Source organism: Zea mays, chromosome 1 (genome assembly GCF_902167145.1).
Source record: "Zea mays cultivar B73 chromosome 1, Zm-B73-REFERENCE-NAM-5.0, whole genome shotgun sequence".
NCBI lineage: Eukaryota > Viridiplantae > Streptophyta > Magnoliopsida > Poales > Poaceae > Zea > Zea mays.
Genome location: NC_050096.1, coordinates 292,380,833 through 292,396,094, shown reverse-complemented (window position 1 = coordinate 292,396,094; position 15,262 = coordinate 292,380,833). Strand labels below are relative to the sequence as shown.

At 49.1% G+C, this 15,262-nt stretch overlaps 2 protein-coding genes and 1 long non-coding RNA gene across 6 annotated transcripts; 1 reads left to right on the top strand and 2 right to left on the bottom strand.

Annotated features, from left to right (window-relative positions):
• Positions 1-8,651: 8,651 nt before the first annotated feature.
• LOC118476184 (uncharacterized) lies at positions 8,652-10,766 on the bottom strand. Its single transcript, XM_035964399.1, has 2 exons — positions 8,913-10,766; positions 8,652-8,838 (listed from the first exon to the last, which is right to left on the bottom strand). The coding sequence occupies exons 1-2, from the start codon at positions 10,680-10,682 to the stop codon at positions 8,671-8,673; spliced, it is 1,938 nt and encodes a 645-aa protein (XP_035820292.1). The 5' UTR covers positions 10,683-10,766; the 3' UTR covers positions 8,652-8,670.
• A 1,004-nt stretch (positions 10,767-11,770) lies between these two features.
• Positions 11,771-12,103, top strand: LOC100384093 (uncharacterized). The gene has a single exon (NR_157341.1). It is a non-coding gene; the product is annotated as an uncharacterized lncRNA (long non-coding RNA).
• Positions 11,773-15,058, bottom strand: LOC103644141 (inositol-trisphosphate 3-kinase B-like). 4 transcript variants are annotated; one of them, XR_004855658.1, is made up of 3 exons: positions 14,480-14,989; positions 12,246-12,360; positions 11,773-12,161 (listed from the first exon to the last, which is right to left on the bottom strand). XR_004855658.1 is itself a non-coding variant. In XM_035964398.1 (2 exons), the coding sequence occupies exons 1-2, from the start codon at positions 14,864-14,866 to the stop codon at positions 11,946-11,948; spliced, it is 603 nt and encodes a 200-aa protein (XP_035820291.1). In that variant the 5' UTR covers positions 14,867-14,990; the 3' UTR covers positions 11,773-11,945. The 4 variants fall into 4 exon arrangements, 1 of the variants encoding a protein (XP_035820291.1); XM_035964398.1 differs by lacking the exon at positions 12,246-12,360 and having other exon boundaries at positions 14,480-14,990; XR_004855659.1 differs by lacking the exons at positions 11,773-12,161; positions 12,246-12,360 and adding an exon at positions 12,367-13,839 and having other exon boundaries at positions 14,480-15,058.
• Positions 15,059-15,262: the final 204 nt, after the last annotated feature.

Genomic DNA, 15,262 nt, shown 5'->3' with positions numbered 1-15,262 from the left:
AACACATCTGGGAATTCAGACACAACCTTGATACTCTCAATTGGGTCTGCTTCACTGCTATCGACAGCCATCTGATAACAACTTCCTTTCTTTGGCTCAGGCGGGACTAACTCGGTCACCACTTCCTCTCCTAGTGGGGACACCAACTTGATGGTCCTTTTATCACAACTGATAACTGCCTGATACTTATCTAACCAATTCATCCCTAGGATGACATCTATTCCCTGAGTACCCATTACTATAAGGTTGGCGGGAAACGCTATCCCCCTTATTTCCACACTTACATTTAAACAAATGCTATCAGCTCGAATTCTACCACCGGCTGAGTCAATTTGAATGGGGGTTAACATGGTAGTAGTTGGAAGATTATGTGCTTCTACCCATGATGCAGTAATGAAAGAATGTGTTGCTCCAGTATCAAATAACACTTCTGCAATATGGGAATCGACTGGGAACATACCTACTGTCATGCCGGGGGTCTCCTGAACTGCTTCAGCCTCCAAGTGATTCAATCTTCCATGATTATAGCGCTGCTGAGAGCGATTGCCTGCTCCAGGCTGAGGCACATTCTGCTTTGCTGGGGCATTGGGGCCTGACTGCTGCTGGGCTGCCTTCTTCGGACATTGCATCACCCAGTGGCCTTGCTCTCCACAGTGGAAACATGCCCTGTTTCCAACTTGAGCTGGTGCTGCCTGACTGTTCTGCTGATTTGCTGGGGCAGGAAGACGAGGTGCTTGCTGATTCTGCTTCTGAAACTGACCTCCTGACTGATTGCTCTGACGGTTCTGGTACTGATGCTGAGGATACTGCCTTTGGAACTGCTGATACTGCTGACGCTGCTGATGCTGCTGAGGTGGACGCTGGTTCTGCCTGAACTGCTGAGGTTGATTGCCTGAGAAACGGGGACGGCTGCTGCTTCCAGGCTGGGGTCCACTGATCTTGCGCTTACGATCTTCCATCTCCTTGCGCTTCCTTTCTGTCATGATTGCTCTGTCAATCAGGTGCTGGAATGTCGGGAAGGTGTGATTCATCAGCTGATACTGCAGAGGGTCAACCAAGCCTCTCAGGAAACGGTACTGTCGCTTGGCGTCGGTGTTGACATCTTCAGGAGCGTAGCGAGACAATTGCAGAAACCTGTCTCGATACTCACTGACAGACGATGACCCTTGCTTGAGAGCCAGGAACTCCTCCTTCTTCACTGTCATCAGACCTGCAGGCACGTGGTACTGACGAAAGCTACCCCTGAATTCTTCCCAGGTGATGGTGTCGGGGTTGGCATGGGTGGCGAGGTAAGACTCCCACCATGACTGGGCTGCTCCTCTCAACAGACGGGGACCATACAGAACTTTCTCCCTGTCATCGCACTGAGCGGTATGCAACTCCCGCTCCACAGTGCGCAGCCAATCTTCAGCATCCATGGGGTCAGAAGAATGAGCGAACGTTGGTGGATGACCTCTCATGAATTCAGCACGCTTATCTCTAGGCATCTGAGGCATCTGAGGCTGGGGTGGTGCTTGCTGCTGCTGCTGCTGCTGCTGCTGCTGAATGGCGGCCAAAGTCTGACCGATAGCTTGAACTGCCTGAGTCTGCATCAGAAACATCTGCTCAATCGACATCGGGGGCGGGGGCGGCAGGTGCTGCTGCTGGGGCACCTCATCCTGCGGAGCGGCTCGCTCCTGCTGAGCACGCCTTCCTCCTCTACGCCTGTTCTCTGACATCTGCAGAACGCAACCACACATCAGAACTGATCTGGCAAAGCTTGCAGCATAAGAAAAGAGTATAGAATTCTCCAACAGCACTGAACAGATGAGCATCTTCACTGATCTCCAACACAGACCACACAGCTTCTCAGATAAAGAGGAAAGGAGAATAATGGGTTTCCCAACTATATAACTAACTTTATTGACATAGTATGTAAACCAAAATGCAGGGGATACCCACACTCTGGTGACAATCATTACAAAGATCCAAACCAAACATAGTTCATCATGACAAACATAGATGCACAGGATATAGCAAACTACCCTGTCTAACTAAAACTAACTAAGATCGAGACTAACGCTAAGACTGAAGCTTCCATGTATATATTTCGTATTAATTACAAGATCCAACTCTAACGATCTATGGTTCTAGGTTGATCTTGGTCTTGCAGGCGGGATTGCCATAAGACTGGTGTCCACGCTGAGGTGAGCGGTACGGGTGCTGAGTCCCAACGGGAGCGGGGGATCCACCGTCCAGAAAACGACGTTCCGCGCGCTCAGCCCGCAGCAGGGCGACCTCAGCACGAGCCCTACTCAGCTCGTCTAATGCATGGTCCAGCTCCGTGTTTAGCACGGCGGCTAGGTTGACTGTGCTGCTCAACCTAGGATTGCCCTCACCGACAGGTGAGACAATCACGCCTCCTGTGCTGCCAGATGAACGGCGGGGGTAATACTTCAGGTCAAGACCGTCAGCTGCCCCACCGAAAACCGAGCAGTAGTGCGAAAGCGCACGCCGTGCAGCATCTTGCATGGCTGCCTCAGCTGAGTCCCGTTCAGAGATAGAATAGTGCTCTGAACAGGCCTCTGCACCCTGGAGACTGTCCTCCGGGCAGCGCACCAAGCAAGTCGCCTCCCAGCGGTCCGGGTAGACCCCGCGACTATGCTGGTAGACCACACAGCGATACTCGACGGACCAAGTATGCCGGTCAAATGCCCGACGTAGCAGGGTGTCGAGCGCATCATGGAAGTGACACCCGCGAGCAGCGTCGCGAGTGATGGGTCGAGCAACCCATCCTTCCGGCTCAGGATTAGCAGAGAAGTCGGTGTCGTGGCTCGAGCTGTCGTCGCCTCCTCCGTCGTCTGGGTCTCCCCCAACAGCTACTCCAGAAGCTGGGGCGCCCAGTGGTGGTGCAGGGGGCGGCTCCAGAGAAAGCACAGGGGAGCAGCTCCTCACAGACTCTATCTCCTGGTGGAGCGAGAGGGAAGAGCTCCGCTGCTCCTGTCGTCGACGCTCCTGCTCCTCACGCAGGCGGTGGTGTAGTCTCTCCAAGTGGCTGGACTGTCCGGCCACGGGACGGCGAAGCGGACGCTCAGCAAGACGGGAGGGTAAGAAGGGGATGACTGACTTTCGTGCAGTGTGTCTAAGTCGAGCCATCTACAAAAGACATCGCAAGCAAAAGGGTGAGAACAGAATTAATATGACCAGCAAATAATGAATCATAAGTAGATGAAGGATTAGAATAAAACATGATTTTCAGCAAGGTATAATATATAGTAGAACATAGGTTTGGTCAGTAGGACCAACTTTTGAAGGGATATCAAAGTCAAGGAAGAGACAGAGGTCTATAATCCTTAGAACGACCATTCTACTCTAGGTTAGCGGTCCTACAGTCAGCACGGCTTTGATACCACTTATGTCACACCCGGTTTTAGAAGGCAAACCGAATGCGAACCATGTACGTGCCAGGATCAGTTATTCACGTACACAGCAGTTACATAATATGGACATCATCACACAGTGCTCAAAATAGTATTAAAAGGGGAAATAATAGTCGATTACATCATACGTCTGAGACGTCCATATAGTTCTTACAATAAATCAAAGTGCGGAAAAGAAACGTAGATAACGCGGCCTTCACAGGCAGCCGACTGGGGGTTGCCGCTAACCCACACCTAGAACTCGTCGTAATCTTGGAACTCCTGGAAGTCTCCTTCCACAGCTTCATCTTCGCCTGAGTAGTGGTTGCAATGCTGACAACCTGGGGGGGGGTTTGGTGTGTAGAGCAAGGGTGAGTACACATCAACATACTCAGCAAGTATCCTGTTTGGCTGTAGTGGACTAGCTTTATGTAGGGATAAGTCAAGCAGTTGCTTTTAGTTGGTCAGGTTATTACTTACTAGTAGAAAGCCAGGTTTTAACATTAACCCAAGTTATTAGCCCATTGTATCCTTTCCAAACGGAAAGAATACCACTTACCAATACCATAATCATAACCGGAACCATCAATCTCATAACCACCTGTACCACAATATCTCTGATCAAGTACCACTAATCATTGGAGCTCCCTTGGCCGCTCATAACCGCGAGCACGGCTGATATATCAGTTTCATAACACTCTGCAGAGGTTGTGCACTTTACCCACAAGCCGTGATTCCCATTCTGCCCGGAGATCATGACTCTCCATTGATCACTACCAAGGTGATCCAGCAGGGCATCACTACGAAGCCTTTACAAAGATTCCCCGGGGCTGTAGCCACCCGTTAGGTTTCCTAAATGCACCGCACTCCTCCCCAAGGGGCGAACCCAAACTTGGCAGAGCGAGCCGCATACACCGAGCCCCATTGACGGCACGACGGCTAAGTGAACTACACCCCGGATCCTCTAATTATTCAGCTAAGGGCACCCCATTCCACCCTCATGGTTGCACTGTTTTCCCGGGCGGTCATCCATAGAACAGGTCCTTACGGAGAGGCACTCGAGAAACCGCTCGAGCCCCCTTGAAAACCACAAGTATAATCATAAAGAAGAACGGGAAAACAGCGTATCATAGATAATCACATCATGTTCATTGATTAGAGTTGAGCAATAGCATCAGACTAAGTAGTAATAATCCGACCCAAATAGGTAAACAAGGACATGGATAACAAAAGCTAGTCAATCCTTAGGTATAAATGTGTAAAGCGGGAGGTGAATTAAAGAATGAATAGGACATAGATGGGTCAAAGGACACTTGCCTCCACCAAACGACTGCTGCTCAGGGGCTTCTCCTGCGAATTCCTCGGGCTCTTCGACCGGATCGTTCTCTATGCGAGCGCAAACATACATACATACATCCACATATTTAATACAAAAGAACAGTACACCATACAAGATAACAAATAAAGCGAATATGCATCAAGTATGACATTCGATAACGCATTTGTTATGGTCAGAAAGAAACGGGAAAGGTCTCGCAGGGGGGGTTAAATCTTATGCACTAATGACACAATTGGTTTTTAACAAAAGAATTCTGTTACATATACACTAATGGAAACCTAATCACTTTTAGTTGATCAACATTGCACAGGGTAAACAATTAACTACGTGCATCAATAGCATAACGGAATTTTAAATTACACTTCCTATTTTCCCATAGCATGAACAGTGATTAGCCTACTTAAAATACAGTAATTATGATTACAGAAAGTAAATAAAATAAAATAAAAAAAATAAAAAAAAACAGAAGGGGGGGGGCGGTTGAACCGGCCCTAGGGCGGTTGAACCGGCGGGGCAGGGGGCGGCGCAGGGGGCGGCCGAGCCGGGGGGCGGGGCGGCCGAACCGGCGGGCAGGGAGGCGGCGCAGGGGGCGGCCGAGCCGGGGGGCGGGGCGGCCGAACCGGCGGGCAGGGAGGCGGCGCAGGGGGCGGCCGAGCCGGGGGGCGGGGCGGCCGAACCGGCGGGCAGGGAGGCGGCCGAACCGGCCATGGGGAAAGGGGAGAGGGGATGGGGGAGGGAGGAGAGGGGGAGGGGGAGCTCACCGGGGAGGGGCGCGACGGCGAGGGGCGGCCGGCGGCAGGGGCGGCCGAGGGCGGCGGTTGGGCAGGGGGCGGCGGCGGCTTAGGGCAGGGGTAGGGGCGGCGGCTTAGGGAGAGGGAGAGAAAATGAGAGAAAATGAGAGGGAGAGGGAGAGGGTTTGGGGAAAAAGGGGAGGTGGGGGGGGGGGGGGCGGTTGGGCCTATTGGGCCCAGGGGGGGGGGCGCGCAGGGGCGGCTGGGCCGGCCGGGGTCGGCCCACGGCGCGGGAGAGAAAAAAAAAGGAGGAGAGAGAAAGAGAGAGAGAAAAGAGAAAGAAAAGAGAAAGAAAACATTTTCGAAATCCGATCCTTCTACATGAATGCATTTGCACTTTCAAAGCAATCAAAGGAAATGCAAGGTTCGGCATGGTGCATCGAGCAACATAAAGCATTTAGGGTTTTTCTTACACGGGAAATCCAAACCGAATCCCGCTAGAACTTTGGAAAAGGTCAAGGTTTAGCGAGGGAAAAAGAAAAGGGAAAGGTAACGCCCGAATTTTGGCGAGTAAAGAAAAGAAAAAATTCAACTGCAAAATTCGGGGCGTTACAACTATACCCGTTACTTGGCCGTTCGCGTGCTGGGGATTGGATATGATTGGACCTTTCAAGAAAGCTCAAGTAGGATACACTCATGTACGGGTTGCTATCGACAAATTCACTAAATGGATAGAGTTCAAACTCATTGCTTCTCTAACTTCAGCTAAGGCAGTGGAATTCATACAAGACATAATATTCAGGTGTGGGATATCTAATAGCATCATAACTGACCTGGGATCCAACTTCACCAGCTCAGAGTTCTTCGATTTCTGCGAGCAAAAGAGCATTCAGATCAAATATGCCTCGGTGGCGCACCCAAGAGCCAACGGGCAAGTCGAAAGAGCTAACGGGATGATATTGGAGGCGCTCAGAAAGAAAGTTTTCGACAAGAATGAAAAGTTCGCAAGAAAGTGGATCAGAGAGCTGCCGTATGTGGTTTGGAGCCTTAGAACTCAACCTAGCCAAGCTCTGCATGGAAATACTCCCTTCTTTATGGTCTACGGTTCGGAGGCAGTGCTACCTGCTGACCTCAAGTTCGGGGCACCGAGGTTAATCTTTGAAAACATAGCAGAAGCTGAAGCTACTAGGCTGGAGGATGTTGATGTACTCGAAGAAGAGCGACTGAATACGGTGATTCAATCAGCACGGTATCAGCAAACTCTGAGGCGCTATCATGATAAGGCCATACGGCGTCGATCCTTCGCAGTGGGAGATCTCGTCCTCCACCGAATTCTAACGGGGAGGGACGACATAAATTGTCACCTCTATGGGAAGGACCATTCATAGTAGCAGAAGTCACTCGGCCGGGATCATATCGTCTCACTCAGATGGATGACACGGAAATTGGGAACTCATGGAACATAGAACACCTCAGGAAGTTTTACCCCTAGTTGCATCCCAGAAGTTATTGGGATGATGATGCATTCTGTAAATTGAGAAATATATCATCAATAAAAGGCTTCAAAGGCACTCAAATTGATCGCTGTCAATTGGCATACTTACTCAACTCGGGGTGACCACTATGCCCTACTAACGGAGCAATCGGCTTAAGTCGGCAATGACTTAAGGCAGTGCGACATGCTCACGCTTACTAAACTCGGGGTGACCACTATACCCTACTAACGGAGCAATTGGCTTAAGTCGACAATGACTTAAGGCAGTGCGACATGCTCGTGCTTACTAAACTCGGGGTGACCACTATGCCCTACTAACGGAGCAATCGGCTTAAGTCGGTAATGATTTAAGGCGGTGCGACATGCTCACGCTTATCTAAAATCGGGGTGACCACTATGCCCTACTAACAGAGCAATCGGCTTAAGTCGACAATGACTTAAGGCGGTGCGACATGCTCGCGCTTACTAAACTCGGGGTGACCACTATGCCCTACTAACGGAGCAATCGGCTTAAGTCGGCAATGACTTAAGGCGGCGCGACATGCTCACGCTTATCTAACTCGAGGTGACCACTATGCCCTACTAACGGAGCAATCGGCTTAAGTCGGCAATGACTTAAGGCGGTGCGACATGCTCACGCTTACTAAACTCGGGGTGACCACTATGCCCTACTAGTGGAGCAGTCGGTTTAATTTGACACTGATTTAAATTGGCACGACACGCTTGGCACGTTCGCAATCACCCATCTTAGGGCAACTTCTGTGCCCCATGATGAAATTTCAAAACCATCACACTGCATTTACTTCTACAAATGTAGACACTGTTGAATTCTAAACAATGGGAAAACAATAGTAGCATTCAGTACTAAAAGGTGTCCTCTAACAAAACATCCAAGCACATTAACCACGTGTTCAAAGCATGCAATGTTTTCTATTTGGCAATGTTCTTGTCAGGAGCAACCGACGAAGAGGGGCGACTTGAGGAATCAGGAGCAGCGTTCACATCCGCCATTATGTCGTCAGGAACAACCACACCAGGTCTCCTCATTAGGATCCGCTCCGCGCGAATAGCTTTATCCATAGCTTTATCGCGCTGGGCCCTCAGAGTAGCAGAAGTCTCTTCAGCAACCTTGACAGCCAACCGAGCAGTTTCTAACTCCCGGGCGATGGATTTCTTGGAAGCACACAGATCTTTGATGACAGCATCTTTGGTCGACACCAACTGCCTGAGGCGAATCACATCGTCCAAGGATTCTTGCAGCTTATAACGATGATTATCTAACTCCTCCCTGGTGAAGCGATGACTCCTCTCCAAGATGGTCAACGAGTTGCTGGCGTCATGGTATAGCTTGTCAAGGTTGTCACGAGAAGTAGCGAGGGCACATTTTTCTTCCTACAGACAAGAATCAATTTCTCCAAAAGTCAAGCAAGCAATAAGAACACAGCAAACAAAGCCAAGATTCACATGTCACCTTTTCAGAGTCGAGCTGAGCACGGAGAGTAGAGTTCAGCGTGTTAGCATCATTCAGAGAAGCAGAAACCTGGGCCAGTTCAGTCTGACCTCGAGAATACTTTTCTTCAAGATCAGAGCACCGCCGGGCCAGTTCGGTCTGACCTTGAGAATGTTTTTCTTCAAGATCAGAGTACTGCCGAGCCATATCTGTCAAGAGACAGTCAAGCAAAGGTGTTAAAATAAAAAGCAGTTTAATCAGGTAGCCAAAAAAGAAGCAAAAGAGCACCGACCGGCATTTGCCGCCTCCAAATCAGATACACGCCGCTGAAGCAGCACTGGATTCCAACGCACCAGAGACAAAGCTCCCTCTGGGACAGAGGCACCCTGCAACTTCAGCCGACTAGACATTTCATCGACCAACGCCTGACATTAAAAACAGACAAGCATGAGAACAATTATCTGCCTGGGTAAAGTCAGACCAGAAGAAACCAAAATACCTGGAGGTTGGAGAAGAATGAGGGGACCCCCAAGTCGTGAGAGATCAACTGATGGCTCGGCGAAGGATCACCAACCGGAACAACTCGCAACGAATCAACAGGAACCAATTTAGTGTCACCGGCAGAACCCATAACCCTGTCGTCGGGTGTGCTGGCATCTAAAGCGACTCCTTGACCGAAGGCTTGGGCTATCGCCATGCAACCAGAGTGTGGAGAAGAAGACCCTACGTGAACATCCATGGAAGTGTGGGAGGGAGAACCCACTCGGACACCCTTGGGGGCTGGGTCACAGCTCACGTTACCCATCCGAGCCGGATCATCTCCGGCAACACCCTCGGGGGCTGGGTAAGCGCCAGCACCATCCTTGAGGGCCGAGTTCTCTGCAGCAGCCACCTCTAAGGCTGAAGGTCCCTCAGTCACTTCCATAGGAGTAGTGCAATCCAGACTAGCCTCCTGACCCTCAAGACCACGCTCCAAGGTCGATGAGGCGCGGGACGCTGCCCGGGATGACCCCAACCCGGCATCGGGCACATCAGCACAAACATCCATCGTGCCACCATCCGTCGGCTCTGACAACAGATCTTCTGGAACCATGTCTTCAAGAGTTTGATCAAAGTTCGCCAGAGATAACTCTTGCAGACCAATGAGGGCAGACAAGGCAGGAGAAGGAACACCACTACTTTCCCCACTAGCTATGTAACGCCAGCTGTTCTTCCGAATCAGAGGGATCTCATCCTCTTCTTCATCATCTTCATCAACAGCACGGACAGTACACCCATTGGGGTCAGCTTCAGTAGGGTCACACCCATTGGGGTCAGCTTCAGCAAATTCAGGCACTGACACTTCCTCAGCAACAGGAACAAAAGGACCGGCACCCTGATCCAAGCTAGACACTCGACGAAGACGTCTCTTCTTCTTTTTCTGCCCCTCAACAGGAAAAGTGGGTTGATCGGCTCGGCGAGAACATTTTGGGCGAACATTGTCAGACCTCTGAGCGTCCAAAGCTTTGTCGGCCTCAGGGATGGGCGCCACCACCAATGTTTCAGCAAGAGCGGCATCATAAGAATCTTCAGCTAACATATCCAGCATGGCACTTATCTCTGCGTCACTTGGATTCAAAGGCACCTCAAAATGAACCTGCCTCTCGTCGTCAGGAATTTCTCCGAGTGAGGCAACCAAAGCACTAACTTCTTCGAGAGAGGGTCGCACTCTAAGGCCCAAACCGCAATCACCAGCATGAGGATTTGACACGAAACTGGTAAAGGCCTGGGAAGGAGGCAAATTCCAGGCCGAGTATGCAACAGGAGCGCCGATGTTCGACACTTTGCCTCTGAGTATCATCTCGAGCCGGCTCACCAAGTCCACAGTAGGAATTTTTTTGTTGGTCACCCGGGTTGAATCAGCGAAGCCTCGGTACAGATAGGCCGGATATGCTCTGTCTTTCAGTGGCTGAATGTTCTTGAAAACAAAGTCAGCGACCACAGCTTCTGCAGTTAGACCCCTTTCTTTCAACAATCCAACTTCTACTAACAGAGCCCCTGCCTCAGCCACCTCCTGGTCTGTGGGGGATTCGGTCCAACTCGGAGTGCGAACATCCGGCTGTCTCCCTGACTGTGGGGGGAGGGAATTCCCATGATTCTCCATGATGAACCATTCCAGGCGCCATCCCTTGATGCTGTCCTTGAGTGGGATGTCGAGGTAGTCGGTCTTCCTCCCACGGCGCATCTCCAAGCTCGCGCCCCCCACCAGCTGGTGCTGCCCTCCGGCCATCCCAGGCCGACAGTAGTACAAATACTTCCAAAGGCCAAAGTGGGGCAAAACACCAAGAAAGGCTTCGCATAAATGAACAAAAACAAAAACTTGCAGAATGGAATTGGGGTTCAGATGAGTCAGATTCAAGCGATAGAAATCAAGGAGACCGCAGAAGAAAGGAGAAATGGGAAGAGCGAGTCCGCGGATAAGAAAAGGAACGTAAATGACAAATTCGTGGGTATCTTCTGTCGGAACAGTGACCCCATGGCAGATCCGCCACGAACAGAGCTCCTTCGGAGGAAGAACTCTGATGGAAACGAGATGGAGAAGGTCGGATTCGGAGACAACAGACATATGGTTACCTGCGAAAGGCAACTGACTATTGGGATCGATGGGGGGAATGATTGCGACGGACGAACTCGAAGCTTTCCGCTTGGGCGCCATCTCAACCTCGCTAGCGAGCAGAGCGGAAGCGATATCGCAGGAGAGCAGAGAAAGCCTGGATGCAAAAAAGCAGAAACTAGGGCACAGAGCGTGGAGGCGGACGACAGTGCAGTACATAGGGGATTTTCCCGGGCTAGATGCCATTTCTAAAAAGTGCCCAGTCATCACCCAGCCGTTATTTCTAAAACGCTGGCGTGCCATGTCTCACCCAGCCGTTATTTCTAAAACGTTGGCGTGCCATGTCATCACCCGGCTGTTATTTCCAAAATGGTCGACGCAGCCCAAATTGACTCAGTTGTTGTTTCTAAAAACGCTGACGTTATCCGACTTCACTCGGCCACTACTTTAAAAGCGGCCGACGCAGTCCGTTATCACTCGGCTGTTACCTTTAAAACGCCGACGTTGCCAGTAATCGCTCGGTCGTTATTTCTAAAACACTGACGCAACCCGCTATCACTCGGCTATCACCTCTAAAATCCCCAACCTCGCTGATAATCACTCGGCCACCACCGCTAAAGCGCTGGCATTGTGAAGAAGGTAGTCTGAAGCACGACCCAATGATTATAAGCCGCTACTCAAGCATTACGTTCAAAAACAGCCTCTGCAGCAGCAGGCGTTAACACAATCAACGATCAGCAAGAAGGCAGAATGACACACACAAGAGGGATTGAAATCATTCTCCATTATACGGGAAGTACTACCGAACTTACAAATCAACTCATTATGAGCTGATGCTTTCCCTTCTACTACATTACATTTAACTAACTATACTACTAGCTTCTACTACATTACTTCGCTAATACTATTTCTACTACTAATCTACACTAACATATAAAACTAGTGGCGTCTAGCCACTGGCCTTGTTGCTGCCCTTGCTGCTGCCCTTGCTGCCGCCACTGCCGTCGCCGCCGCCACCCTTGCCGCTGTCACCGCCGCCGTCACCGTCGCCTCCGTCGTCGTCGCCGTCGCCGCCGCCACCCTCCTCGGACGAGTCGGAGGAATTCTCCTCGTCCGAGGAGTACTCCGACTCATCCGAGCCCTCGAGCCCGGCCACTACACCATGACACAATTTTAGCGTCAAACAACTGACGGTAAAAATAGACGTTTTGCGACAGACGGTCTGTCACAAAATATTACCATCACACTATCTGTCCGTAGTTATTGTATTGGAGTCAACAAATCTGTCGGCAATAATGTCGAGCTATTGTGGCAGTCCATCTGTCGGTAAAACTGATTATGCGTGGCGCAAAGTCTGTCGGGAAACAGTAGCATCAGATCGTTTGTCGGTAAATGAATGTCATGATCCTATAGCGAAAAAATAATTAACGAGCGTGAGTAGGAATCGAACTCGTGACCCTTTGCAAAAAGAGAAGACACATATCTAATAACTAGTGAGGATTATTCACTCTATTCTCGGTATTATTCATTATAAAACTGTACACGTTACTTATTGAAGGGCTACAACTCACATGCAATGTAACGACGTGAGCTGGCTGGCTGTGGATTGAAAAAATGTGAACTCATTTAATTTGTCACTGGATTGAAAAAATGTGCAATCCGATCAGATGAAAATGCTATATCAACAGTGATAGACCATGCTGAATTTTAATTACACTTGGAAAGATTTGCATGAACTTGTTTAATTTGTCGCTAGCTTACCGTTGCAACTAGCATATATATATATATATATATATATATATATATATATATATATATATATATGCTCTACATACCCATGCGCCGCCTGGAGCCTGTACAAACTCGGTCATCCTCGACCTTGATCTCTTCAATAATCCAGGCATCCGGCGACATATATGCACGCCGTTAATCATCTCCAGGCATCATCATGTAGCTTGAAACTATGATGGCGTACGTGCTAGCTAGCTTGAATTGACAACTTCAATGGCACGTGCCAACAGAGCATGGTGAAATAAAAATGGATGTGTATTCGTCAATTAATCAATCGTCATGTTCGTCTATTATATTTTAGGAACGATCAGGCAGACTGGATTGAAATTTCGGCCTAGTGGCCCACTTCACTTGCTCAGCGGCCCAGCCCAGCTTCCCTTTTCCCAATTCCCACCACGCACTACAACACTTTTGGCCTTCTATGACGAATAGTTGATGACAATACAATAATTTGTCATTAGATCACCTTGTTTATGACGATTTTCAGAATATGACTTGGTATAGTGACGAAAATTTAACCTCTGTCATTAAAACCGTCATAACATACTCTAGCATTATTTTTGTGACAATTTTCTATGATAATATAGGAGTCGTCGTAAGAATAAATTGTTATAATCTTCTTAACATAATAATTATGACGATAATGCATGACAATACCCTTATGTCACAAACATATAATGTATTTTAAAGAAAATATATATTATTGTTCGTATTAGGTAACTCCAACGATGCATCAAATTGGTCCCTCAAATTGAAATATAGGCTCCGCATAGCAAAAATTACTCCACCTTTGTCTTTGACCATGGGCTGAGGCATGGTCAAAAATAATTCTAACCTCTTCTCATTTCTATGTGTGGCCCATTAGCCAATAAAAATCTGTCTATAGAAGTAAAACTTCCAGCACATGCTCGTGTTGCGCCGCCCGCCGCCGCCCTCACAAAATCGTCCGCCCGCGTCCCCATACCTCGACAGCAAGGCTCCTCCCCGTCGGTCTCTGCGCATCCCCTGTCTCCTCCATGGGCGATCTGGCTCCCCACGAGTCCTGCACAGATTCAGGCTGTCCGCAGCGGTTCTCCCTAAATTTTTCCCTCTATACGTTACTATGCAGTCACGTCAGTAAGATTCTCTCCCCTATATTCAATCTTCCCGCAATCATTTCCTCTATATATTCTCCTATATATCTCCCCACACATAAAATATATATATCAATCCAACTACCATCAACTACCATCTTTTTTTAATTTTTATTTTCTTAACGTACAAATCCATTGAATAATTGATTTAATTTTTCAATTAGACATATAATCTCCATAAATTATTGAGGGGCACATAATGTGTATAATTACGTATTATTTAATTTCTAAATTTTAGAAAAACATAATTAAGTATCGATTGACTGAATCGAGCAGGTACGCTTTCTACTCTTCGTCTTCCATCGATTGACTGAATCGAGCAGGTACGCCTCCTACTCTTCGAGCTGGTCTTCTACTTCCCCTGGGACACATTCGTCTTCCACAAAGCATGCAAGTATTTCAGCAAATCGTAGTTTAAAAACCTGTACATGGTTCTACGGATCTTTTGCAAGACATGTACTATTGAAGAACTACAAAACCTAAGAACGAAGGTTATGCTCCAGCAAGTACAAACCAAATAAAAATGAACATCATCGAAGCGCTTCGTACCTGATGGAGTACGTCAAGATCTGTGCTTTGAGATGGAGCGGCGATGGGAGGGGAACTAGATTTGAGAGCAGCATCGATTGACTGAATCAAGGACGTCGGATGTGGCGATGAAGAACACCTGCGGCAGTGAGGGTTGTTCTTGCGGTGCCTGCTCGGAGTACATCGACGGGAATGCTTCCTGCGCCGCAACGTCCTGCTGTTGGGCCTGGTCGGCGGCGAGATCGAGCGGATCCGAGTCGGCCTTCCTCCGCGCTCGGGTCCAAACCCACCGCAAAGGAGCGGGAGGTTTCTTCGCCAAGGCGTGCTCGCTGCCATCATCCAGAAGGAAAGGATGGGGGATGAATAGTGCTCCGCTTGATCTAGCGTGAGAGAGAAGACGAACGCCATGTAGGGGGCACTGCAGGGAGAGGCGATGCGGGAGGAAGGGGATGATTTTTGCCCCTTGTATGAGCACAGTAATAGGGGAGGGGAGCCGTAGGGAGCTGCGTTGCGGACAGTCTCAGGCCGCTAGCTCCTGCATCAGGCGCCGCCTGCCTCCTGCCAGCACCCCTGGTTTCCTGTGGAATTCAAGCAGGGTAACCGAAGCGAAATATTGCTGCTAAACAAACGAGGTAGTGATGAAGATTAGTCTTGTGGTCTGCATTACATTTTAATTCTCTAGTCATTGTTGGCAAGAAAAAACGGTGTTGCTATTGGCCACTACTAGTACCACGTGCACAACTAGGGATGGGGCATATATACATGGCACAAGATCGATTTGAGATTTTTAGTGAAGCAGCCTTG

Bases quoted from the DNA above. Each gene is read 5' to 3' on its own strand.
- LOC118476184 (XM_035964399.1), bottom strand. From the start codon at position 10,682: ATGGCCGGAGGGCAGCACCAGCTGGTGGGGGGCGCGAGCTTGGAGATG. The intron at 8,839-8,912 runs GTATTTTGGTTT...TTTTAATGTCAG, and splicing joins CATTCTTCTCCAACCTCCAG to GCGTTGGTCGATGAAATGTC.
- LOC103644141 (XM_035964398.1), bottom strand. From the start codon at position 14,866: ATGGCGTTCGTCTTCTCTCTCACGCTAGATCAAGCGGAGCACTATTCA. The intron at 12,162-14,479 runs GTACGAAGCGCT...GTCATGGTGTAG, and splicing joins ATCTTGACGTACTCCATCAG to TGGCCGGGCTCGAGGGCTCG.